At 36.9% G+C, this 12350-nt stretch overlaps 1 protein-coding gene across 1 annotated transcript; it reads right to left on the reverse strand.

The window, feature by feature from the left end:
* Window positions 1–813: 813 nt before the first annotated feature.
* On the reverse strand, window positions 814–1680 carry LOC137707965 (putative E3 ubiquitin-protein ligase XERICO). The gene has a single exon (XM_068446917.2). It carries the CDS (start codon window positions 1534–1536, stop codon window positions 1069–1071), a length of 468 nt encoding a protein of 155 aa, XP_068303018.2. The 5' UTR covers window positions 1537–1680; the 3' UTR covers window positions 814–1068.
* Window positions 1681–12350: the final 10670 nt, after the last annotated feature.

Consider the following 12350-nt stretch of genomic DNA (forward strand, 5'->3'; position numbering starts at 1 on the left):
TTATTAACTATAGATTTTACCATATTCGATCTTAGTCACTGATTTAATGTATTTATAAATTTAATGTTTAAAATTAATTATTTTGAATAAAGACCGCTTGATCAACCAACAATTTAATAACTCATGCCGTCAGATCAGAATAGAGCCGTTGGGCTCGTTTTGGGTGGTTGACAATCACATCAAGGTGGGGCCCCTTGCTGTCAGCGCCTCGCGCGTTCAACGAGTTGGCCTTGTTGCCTTGTTGCAGTTACCCATTTTCCTAAGCGCGTCCAAGCACACCGTGGGCCAGCCTCACTAACCCAGGTCTAGATTTTGACTGGTATTTGCCTGGAGCAAGTATTAGAAGGTTTAAAACCTAAATTTTAAGTTTTAACCTAATAATTAGAGATGGTCTAAGAACCATTCGGACTTTACAAACCAAAACCACATTGACCCTTGTGAGTTGAAAACTTCATGTTTTTCGTTCAACATATAACCAGAACTCTGGTATTGGGCTCACGGATATGTAAATTTCATACAATATATGCTGCTCATCCCATTGAGTACTGGTTTAGTACTGAAATACTTTTATAAAAAGTTAGTATAAAAAAAAAAGTTGAGCTCAAAAAAATGTTTGATAAACACTTAAAAACAGCTTATTTTCACAGTTTTGGATGAAAAAAAGCTGAAAACGTGAAACAACAAAAATGAGCTTATTACTACAGTACAGTAAAAACAGTTTTTTTTCAAATCACAGCTTAAGCATGACTATACAATATATGGCTGCATAAGTATGATTGGAAGTAGTAGGAAAGGGAATATCACAGTAAACCATGACACAAGTAAAACTCGAAGATTCGATAAACATAACCCAAAGACAAACGTAGATATGTAAATTTCGGTAACTCCATAATATGTACAATCGTAAAAATGTTGGTATGTGAGACCGATCGACATACTATCGAAGTTTTAACTCGCACATAACATAGGTATAACAACACTATGGCCCGGCGATGCGTTCTTGTAAAATACCTGTACACTAAACACTGTACGTGAAGTTCTTCGCGATTTTCATGCTTTGCAAACCCTTTACCAGAAGCAGGGTGCGTCCTCCCCGGGCATAAACGGAGTCCTACAAAGAGGGCATGTAACGTTCGAGTAATTCAACCACTTCTCTAAGCAATGTTGATGGAAAATATGGCCACAAGACAAGCGGTTGATCTCTGATTCGGGTTCAAACTCGGTTAGGCAGACAGAGCATTCGTGTTTCTGCTGCTTGAAGCTACACACAGCGTCAAACCGAATTGCTGGGATATGGCTCCTGATGTCCTCAATGTAACTAGCCGAAGGATTGACATGGAACTCAAATGATTCTGAGAGGTTTTCAGCAGAGTCTTCTGATGGGAAAGAAGATGAGGAGGCTGATGTGAGACGGATACCAACTACTTGCAGGACTGATCGGATTATCCCCTTGATAATGGAGACTGATAGAGCTGTGTTTACTAAAAGCACACATAGAACTCCTTCTGATGGAGCTGGTAGACTTGAGAGACCCATTTGAACAAAAACCGATGTTAGAGGGGTTCGGATTTGTGAATATAAATGTATGGTAAACACCGGAATATCCAAACTCAAGCTAAAATCGGTAAAAGATTGTTGAGGGGCAGTGAAACCAGAATGAACTGGCAAAGACACGAAACGGGAGACAGATTAATTCAAACGAAGTTGAAATGTCACCGATATCTTGGTGTTATCCAACCTGCAATGCAATAAAGGAAAGTATTAGAAACGTTTCATATAAACAAGATCGAATCATAAAAATTGATCACAAGGAGACCCTTGAGCATTAAAAGCTTAAACTTTCACAGCGGAATTCGTATCAAGCGCAAAGATTATTTGATCAAATCGAAAAGATATGGAGATCATGAATACGCAAATAAACAGAATAACAAAACCGATCCAGCAAATCCACAAAATATAGGGACATGAAAAGTGCATGACCCGCAGAAGAATTGAAAATTCAACACCTTTTCTTCTTGAAACACCCCCTTTCCCCCTAATGTCAATGAAACGTTCAAAAATATAACTGAAATAACCATGCTTTATACCCCGGACTTTAAAAAGAGCAGAACAAATTATTACCTCAAACCCAGCAGAGATATTAAAAATTTGAAGCAAAAAATAAGCATGTAGAAACAACAACAACAATGGATCCAAATCTTGAGAACCCAAATGGCAAGATTGGATGGAAGGGGAAGGAAAAACCATTGAGAAAGCTTCTACCACCATCAAGATCTAGCAAAAATTTGACCATCATGAAGCCTAAACCAGTTAAAATCACAAGATCATTACCAAATTAAAGACAAAACAGATAAAGCAAGCAACTTGATCCCACCCCACAATCCAATTTCCTAAACCCAGCACACCCAGCAACAAATGTATCATAAGATCTAGAATTCTTCGAATTAATCCCTCAAAAAACCATTAAAAATGCTTTCTTTTGATTACTAACAGAAAAAAGGAACAATTTTGATCAAACCCAGAAAAGAAAAATGAAGAAACAAGCAGAAAATAAAGTCCGCAACTTCAAAAAATGGTTGAGAATTTAGACTTACAGAGTGAGACTTTTGGAGCTTTTAAGCTTTTTCAGTCCTTATAAAAACAGAGTACCGACCAGAGGAGCTGAAGGAAGAAGAAGAAGAAGGGATTCAAGGGATTTTAGGCAGCAGTCACACACACACAATCAGCATATAAATATATATTTTGTTTGACAATGGCTGCTCCGCACTGTCCGTTCCTCACTATGTATATATAGCAAGAGGAACACTCCACACCAAAGATTACCGGCAACTTAACCCAAGTTCTCTAACCATGGTTAGGCTTCCGTCTTTTGCGGACTCCATCTTCTGTTAACCATGGTTACTTTATATCAACATCGTGCTCTGTTTACAGGCTTTTTAACCTGCTTTTCTTCCCATTGTCATGTCTCAGCTTTCATGTCTTGTTTTGGTAAAACATTCTCTTCTTTTACTTGCCAATTTTATCTTCATGGAGCTTTGTGTTCGATTTACCTACCTACCTGGTATAGCATGACAAGATTTATCTGCAAAGATGATGTCATGGAAAATTTACATGGCAAATGGTGTGATTTTATTACGAGCCTTACTATATACCTTCTTTTATAGTTTAAGACTCGAAATACTATTTTTTTTAATGTTAGAATGTCTTAATTTCTGATTTGGTGTGCTTTTTCACGCTTTTATTCTCTTCTTTTGCACTTCTCTCCTTAATTACATCTTCCGAGTCTAGGAGCACGGCCCTGCATAAGTCTGCTAGGGCCTTGGTCCTAACCTCAAGCAGCTCTCACCCTCCCTCCAAACATTCCCAACAAATATGGAATGCTAGTATCATCGGATGAATTTACATTTGTAACAAGAGTTTCACAACTGAACTCACAGTTTTTAACACATCAAAGGCTCGTGCAACTTGAGTCATTTTGTGTATATAGTCAGTTGTATAAACGTATTTATTTCGTTTATCGTGTAATAAAGAAAATATAAATATTAAAGAGACTTTCTCAAAAATAAAATTCTTCATGGACTCTCTCCATCACATCTTTTTAACATTCCATACTAATATTATAAAACATAATGTCAAAAACATAAAATGCCAAAAAATCCATTAAAAATCTCAATTTAAGACAATTGTTAGTGTTTCTCTACAGAAAAAAAACACAAAGTTTTATAATTCTATAGACTCATCATATCATGTTATCGAGTGGCCAAAATATAGGTAAGATTGTTCCTACTTTCTAAGATTTCGCCTCCGATAGACATGTGTCATGGGATGTCTGATTACATGTCATTTTTCACCAATTGTCGCATGCCAATGTGTCCCATTGCTACAATGTCTATCTGCACATCGGTGCATATGTGTCTACATTTCTAGGTAAGGTTTTGTTTGTGGACTACGCTTTTCTTGGAAAGTAACCCTTGCCTACGTGTCGTTTCTCCAAAGGAGCACTAGAAAAACGACATGGTAGTGGGCCAATGGGAGCCGAGCACTCCAATCATCAGCACCATTTGCCACGCGGCAAATGGCCAAACAAAGTCATCTACCACTAGCCATGCATGGTCCATAAGGATGAAGATAAACCTCCTTTTTAGGGTTTTAACCTTTTTCTTCAAGGAACTTTCACATCTTACAGATTCTCTTTTGCCAATTTCATAGCCAAAAGAAAAAGCAGAGGGAGTGTCCTGCAAGTTATATTTTGTGTGTTTAGGTTGACAGACACATCTTTCCTGGAATCTGAACTGATCCCATAAAAACATGCCAAAATGTCCTTTTGGTTTGGTAAATAATTGAACCATGGGAGTGGCTCATGCATGCACGCAAAGGAAGGACCAAAACTGTACAAATGTATAGTCACTGGCCACATCAAAACTATGTTTTGTCTACGTTTGCCCTCTTGTTATTTGAGGTTATATCTATTATTTTAGCATTTATTTTGATTTGATATCACGCCTATTCGCAATATGTACTAAAATTGCCGTGTCTTTCATGTCAAATATGACGTGTTAAGTTCTAATATTATAATAAGTTATTGGTAGTGTTGAAAAGTTGATTTCCCACTGTGCATGAGTGTAAAATATTCTACCGACTACAGCTACGCCCTCTTACAACTTTATACATTATTTGACTTTTGTACGGGGTTGAAAGAAATATTCTAACGCGTTGAAGGTTTCTACCAAAAGAAAAGGACTTTTGCTATGTGTATATATATAATAAGCACCATTTGTACTATTAAGTTAAAGATTGCTTACCCAACTTGATTGGATTGATGTTGGATTAGTGATCTAAATGCTGCTTTGTGATTGAGTATAAATATTAAAACATATCTAACTCTTCCAAACTTTCATCATAAGATTACGTAGATAACTTCATCTTTGGAAATGCCAACTTTGCAAATGATGATTGATGATGATATATTTGTAATAACTAGCTTGGTATTGTTCTTTAGTCAAACAATAGGACATTTTAGTGATTGATAGGTGAGCAAAGAGTTTGTAAATCTCTTATTTATTAACAGTATTTATCCATGTACTCGGTTATAGCGTGAATTCTTCACTTATTTTACATTTCAAGAAAGAGGTATTGATTGATTTCTCCCGCGTAAACTTGTAAGGCGCTATTAGTTTTTCCGTTGAACTTTTATAATTGGCTAATTTATCTCCTTAATTTTAATTTTAGCCGATTATTTCTCTGAATTTTTATAATTGGCCAGTTCCCCCACTGAGAACTCTAATTTCCCCCCTAAATTCTAAAATTCAAACAAATAAGTGTAGGAAGTGAACTAGTTGAGGAGAAGAAGAACAAGAAAACAATATGTTGTCCACATTAGGGATAAAATAATTTTTTTGCAATTAGAAATTTAAAGTTCAAGGAGAAAATTGAGCAATAAAAAATTTCAGGACACGAATAATCGACTAAAATTAAAATTTAAAAAGAAAAATTAGCTAATTAAAATGTTTAGAGATGGCTAAAATTAAATCATAGAAAAATTTGACAACTCCTTATCAAGTTGAAAGGAAGAACTAAGGAAATTGAGAAATACCTCTTCAGGAAATGACATATGACATTGCCAGACACCATTGTTGGTGACTCCATTTAATGGCCGTTAGCTGGTGTACACACAATGGACATGGACCTGCACATGCACCGTTCGTACTATAATCTGGAAAAGTATATTATGCGTGACAAGTTCAAATGCTTCTGGATGCAATAATACAGATCCGACAGGCATTAAGCACAGATTTGATGGTGAAATATATATAATATATGTATATATATTTAAATCGATAAGTTTTGTCTCCATGTCATGAATAAAGGAGTGGAAACCAGAGATTCTGGGCGTCTCATTCTCCTCCTCCAAACAATCTCCTAATCTTAAAAAAAATTAAAACTCTCCAAATCTCTTCACAAATTAGCATACGTACGGCCAATCCGCATCTTAAACCCCAAACCCTAAACTCGAAACACCGTATACCAACATTATCATATCCTTCCGTTTAACTATGCATGCTATTGTTTTGTAGTAAAAACTTCATTTGTTTTATATAACTACGTTCAACAAATCTAAATTGCGAAAAAAAAGTTTCAATCTATAATTTGAGTACATGACGCCGTATGTATTTTCATTAATTAATATGGATACGTTCATGTTTGCATGCGCTATTATTTGTTTATTTTAAAGGATTGTAAGATTAAGAATTTAAGAGTGGTTTCATAAAAAGGACTATACATATATATAATCTTTTGAAAGGTAAGAGAGCCGTGGAGTGCGATGAAAGTTCGTTGAACTTTAGGTAACTCTGATAGGAAAAGCCTGATAATGATATGGTATCAGGTGGATTTCACGTGCTGCCCATCTCTTATTTATTTCTTGTCCATTACCATTTGCAAACCCTACCTCTTGTTACCATCTTGGGTGCGTGCTGCCCATTGACCAATTTTTTATTTTCTCTTCTCTCTCACATTATTTGTCCTTTTTCTTGCACAAATTGATGAGTTCACTCAATGCAAGTTATTTAGATTATTTTGCCAAACCCTCGATGGGCGTTAAGGATGGGATAATTGTAAAGGAAAATGACAGCACATTTATTTTAGCTTTTCTTACATTCATTTTTAATTCTAACCTTTATTTTTGATTGAGTTATTTTTCAGGGTGTGAAAGGTTAAAGGATAATTTTTGCATTCCAGAAGCACATATCTCACTTTTTGTGAATTTTTATTATTTTCAGAATTGAAACCGTTCATTTTCTTGATATTCATTTGAAGATCACTCATGCAAAAATCATTTGAATTGGATATCTTTTAGACATCCAAATGTATGGAAGAAATCAACATCGTGAGTGATGCTTGAATTTTTTTGTAAACATGTGGGATATGGTTATGATGGAGGATGGAAGATTGCTTCAAAGCACATATAAAATGCTTTCTTTCATATTCTATTTGCCTCCAAGTAACTCAATCGTTTCTTAACCAAATTCGACCCATAATATATCAAAATGAAGATAGGAAAGTATAGAACAAGATTATACCTATTTGGAAGCCCAATCGTTGCCGGAGATGGCCGGAAAATATCCTGAAAGGTGACTAGTTTACGGGAAAACTGAAAAACTTACCGAAAACTGGGTAAACTTTAAACGTTCATAACTTCTGCAATACTCAACAAAATCGAGTGATTCAAAAAAAAAAAAAAAAAAAAAAAAATCATACTTGTTAACGAGACGAAGAGAAGGTAGCTAATTCGTCGTGGTTTGGCCGGAAAACGACTCGAAAGTGGCTAACTCAAGACCAAGACAGCCACTTTGGAGCCATTTTCCGGCCTTAGCTATCAAGAAAGGTACCATTCTCTTCGTCTCGTCGAGAAGTATGATTTTCATTTTTGAATCACTTGATTGCATTAAGTATTGAAGACGTTATGAACATTAAAAGTTTACCCAATTTCCGACAAGTTTTCCAGTTTTCCCGCAGACTAGTCACCTTTCAGGCTATTTTTCAGCTATCTCTGGCAACCATTGGGCTTTCAAATAGGTATAATCTTGTTCTACACTTTCCTATCTTCATTTTGATATATTATGGGTCGAATTTGGTTAAGAAACGATTTAGTTACGAAGTTTTGAAAAATTGCCCAAACTTTCGGCCAAGAGCTCCAGGACATTTAACGGAATGACCAAAATAATGGATGGTGGACAATCTCAGTGACCATTTCTATTGATTTTCAATCTCAGGGACCAAAGTGATATGTTATTGCAAATCTCAAGGATCATTTTGGCTAAAAAACCCTTTCAAAATGATAATACAATACTAAAAACATTTTGTAAAATTTTCTTGAGCAGTTTTCTTGAAAGCCTAGTGCATAACTAAGGTGTCTTATGAACTTCAACCTTAGCTTAGTAAAGACACATCTAAGTTAAATCGAGATGGAGAAGTAGCTATGCTTTGAACTTGCGATCCCACTATATGACCTAACCAGACACATCTACTTTTGAACCCCTTACGAGTGTTTCTAAAAACGGACATGCGGATTGGCCTTGTGTCTATATCCACCTTCGTAAGTGCTCTAGAGACTTACCCCAAGTCGCCTAGAGAAGGTGGCACCACCTCCCCACTCATATAGGTAAGCATGCAGTTCCCTGTAACTGTAGTATTTTAAGTAGTCAATGCGTATTAGGAGTCATTGCTCAACAGCCCCATACATTACAGGATCAGTCACTCACTAGAAGAAAAAAGTTCATCTACCACGGTGGATGTCCGTGATAAATTGCAATCTATCATGGACATTGTGCCCATTAGTATTCTGAATGTGATAGAAAGTCTTTGTTTCTACCATGGACCATACATGTTGTCAAATGTAACGGATTATGCTCGTAATAGATTGAGATCTAACACTACGTGCTATGGCTATTGTGGATTACAAATTGATCACAGCTAATGCTCGTTATAAAAAAAATTCCAAAAAAGTAAAAAAAAAAAAATGTTTAATAAAAATAATTTATATAGATAGTTATATACAAAATTGCAAATTTAACTTTATTAAAATTCATATATTCAAATATTCCACTAAAATTAACAACAAAATGAGTAGTTATATTAAGAAATATACCAAATCACCAAAATATGCAGAGGCTTTGCTTCACTCTCTAAAACAAAACTCGAGTCCTAGTTCCAACCTTGGTCCTCCAATGATATTTGTCTTCTTTGCAATCGTTTCTTCAAGAAGACACGCTCCTGCAAGCCAATCACACTTTAAATTTGCAAGTGGCTGTAAATGTAGTTCATATTTGAGTTATAAACCCTCATGAATTAGAACCACCAACCACCTATGAGACAAACAAGGAAAAATATAAAGCTTAGAAATCAAAACTCACCACTCAAGGCCCATATATTGAAAAATTCAAATCCACAAAGTCAATTACACAAAAAGCAAGCAATCTTGATGCAAGTGAATACTAAAAAAATTTATTGCTATAATTCATGGCTCTCTTTTTTTATTTCAAACCACCAGGCCATAGATTGAGTTTCTTACTAGAAGAGTAGGGTGACATGAAAAATAATAGTCAAAAGGACAGAAGACCACTCCTGTGTGAGAAGTGCCTCAAGGGATAATCAAGTAATATAAGCAGAGGAGAATGGTTAAGTAAACCAAACTTAAGCAAAACTAAAACTCACATAAAAACCTTTGGGTATCAGTGGAGAAGAGCTTGCTTTTGATTTTCACAATGGAGCAATCAATTTTATTTCTCCGCTTCCGCGAAACTGTTTTCTCACACGTTTGCATTTTCCCTCATTCGTTTACACGTCTACATAGCGAGGTTTGTCATGTTTGTAGATTAAAACTTCTACAAGAGAGAGCCTCTATGTGTATGTATAATTAAGTAGAAACGAGAGTTGCAATACTAGGATGTGCTCCATGTAGATTGCAGAATGTAACCATGAACATCATGAAAAAGTAGGCGAAGCACAAACAACTAACAAAAGTGCTTGATAGAATCCAATCATTATGTATATAGATGCAGAACATAGAAATAGAAAAACTGAACAAAGTAGAATAAAAACAATCTGTCGGTCTTAAATTGTGACCGACTCAAAAATAGAAGAGGAACGATGAGCTTCACAATGCACAATTTGTGTTTTTGCTGGATTCTAGTAATTGTTGGCAGCGTCGTAGAATAAAATTGAAAACAAAAATTTACTCAAACCATTCGAAGTAGCAGCAATAATGAAGCTTCTTCCCTCATTCTCTAATGTTGGATTTGTAAATCACTGAATGTGGATTTGTGAGTTCTTGGTAGTTTATTCATCTTTTCAGTCAGTTTGCGGCAGTTTACTCTCGAGTCCTCCACGATCAGCTTTCCTTTTTGCATGTTCAATTTCTTGAGTCTTCCACAATTAGGTTTCCTTTCTGCACATTCAATTTCTTTTCTTTTTTCTTTCTATTTTATCTCAGTTTGTGGCAGTTTAGTTCGAGTCCTCCACGATCAGATTTCTTTTTTGCACGTTTATTTTATTCTGTTTATCTCTTTTAATTGTTATTTTTTTTCTTACAAAACTACCCTTAGTAATAATTTCGTTTCAATTAATGCGTTGTTTTGTTTCAGGGTTATTTTGGTCCAATAGTTTTTGGTGAAGCCTTGAGACACCAAACTTGACTTCTGGCTTTCTAATATTGGAGATTAGAGATACTAGTTGATTAAAAAATAAAAAATATAAATTACAAATGACACACCCCGACCGAGATCAAGGCGTGCTGGCCGTCACACGAAGGTGACGTAGCCATGTGCGCGTGCGGAAGCTATGAAGATAGTAATATAAAAGTACGAATAATTAAAAACTAGCATACAAAGCACTAAAACAAGTGCTAGCGTATGTGAGACACAATTTCAGAGCAAGTCTACAGCAGTCAAAAAGGAAAGATGCGACATAATTACACCCGAAGGTGACCCTACAATGGTGAGTGTCTGTCAGAAATGCCGGGACGCCCTCTGGGAAAAACCACCGAACCTGCTAGACCACTAGAACCTGGAGGGGCGCAAAAACAAAAGCGTGAGTGGGCAAAAACAAAGCTCTTTGAAAACTCTTTAGCAAAATACATTCTAACCCCTCGCCGTAAAACCTGTATACTTCCCAGAAAATGAACATATATACGTATGTATAGATATGCCAATCATGCTCCAAAATATGCCATTCATGCTCGAGAATATGCCAAAACGGAATCTCATAATCAAATGTAAATGCTCAAGCGTAATTCACATCAATAACATATAATCTGGCAGCCGGGAGTCACCTAACGTGACCTGTACGGCTGCATATAGAGCTCCAATCTCAACTCAATAACTGAATCTGCACACGAGTCGGAACCACCTAACATGGTCTGTACGACAAGACTAGGTGTATCATATATACGCTCTAGTGCTACGATCACGTGAAGACTGTGCGAATAATCGCGGGTCACCTACGAGTCGGAACCACCTAATGTGGTCTGTACGACAAGACTATGCACCTAACTTGGATCCAAGCTGAGCGTGTGGTGCGGGTGAACATCACGTGAAGGACTGTACCCTGGCCACGGGCGGGAGCACTAACACCGGGGGTGCAGATTATGAGCTCTCTAAGCATTTCAAACTACTACTGCATAACAACATGAATACCACTTACCTGGCACTTACCTGTGCGTCCACAGCACCAAATACACATATATAAATGTATGCCGCTACTAATGCGTGTGATGATGCATAAACGATAATAATAAAGTGCATGGCATAAACCAATTAACCCTTTTTAATCTATTTCTGGGAATATAAATGTATATAGGTATATACGGAAAACAAAAGCCCACTCACTGATAAGTGGAAGGGTCGTAGCCCCCCTGCCTCGAGTGTGTACGCTCGTCCTCGGAATACGAATCACCTATACGCGAAAAAGCTACAAAAACGTTAATTTAAAAGCACATAACCAACTTCTCGTAATAACTTTTTATACATTGCTCAAAATGGACAATTGAATATACCAACGTGCTTTACACAACCTCAGGATCACCACCATATTTTTAAAATATTTTTTGGACCCCGCACGCGCCTGAATAGGCACGGACCTACGCGCCCCCCACGCACCGCCACGTGCCATGCACACTGACGGCGTCAACTGACGCCGTTAGGAATATTCCGTTAAACTGACGGAATATTCCGTTAAACTTAACTGACGCCGTCACTGCCGTTAGGAATATTCCGTTAAAACTTAACGGAATATTCTCCTTTCTTCTCCGATCTACCCTCGCCGGACTCCAGTCACCGGAAAACCGAGGAAACTTTAAACTCACTATTCTCCTTCGTTTTTCAACCATTTTTCACGATCTTTATACCAAAATGAAGCTTAGGACTAGTAGAATCACGTTAGACTACTTTTAAGGCCTAAAAATTAAGGAATTATACCTGCAACAACGATCCAAGTTCAGCCAACCTCGCACCAAGCTTTCCCGACGTCCAAATCCACCCAACGAGCTACTCCCAAGCTCCTGGGAACCTCACAAACACAACTATAAACTTAAAAAGTCCAAAAACCTGCTAGATTAGGTTTGCATGAATAGTGCTCAAATCGGCCATGGCGATATCGACGTGAAAACGTCAAAGTTCTTACCTGAAAATGACACCACTGGACTCCTCTCAGCCCCACGAGCACGAGGGTGGTCTTGGTTTCTTGATTTGTGAAGGTTTGAGTATGTTTGTGTGTGTGTCCGTATGTAGAAGAAAGAAGAAGAAGAACTCGGGGAGAGAGAGAGAGAGACAGAGAAGAGATAGGAAATGAGGGAA

Source organism: Pyrus communis, chromosome 17, assembly GCF_041283825.1.
Source record: "Pyrus communis isolate YQ-2024b chromosome 17, ASM4128382v1, whole genome shotgun sequence".
NCBI lineage: Eukaryota > Viridiplantae > Streptophyta > Magnoliopsida > Rosales > Rosaceae > Pyrus > Pyrus communis.

Coding starts and splice junctions, on each gene's coding strand:
- LOC137707965 (XM_068446917.2), bottom strand. CDS start 1,536: ATGGGTCTCTCAAGTCTACCAGCTCCATCAGAAGGAGTTCTATGTGTG.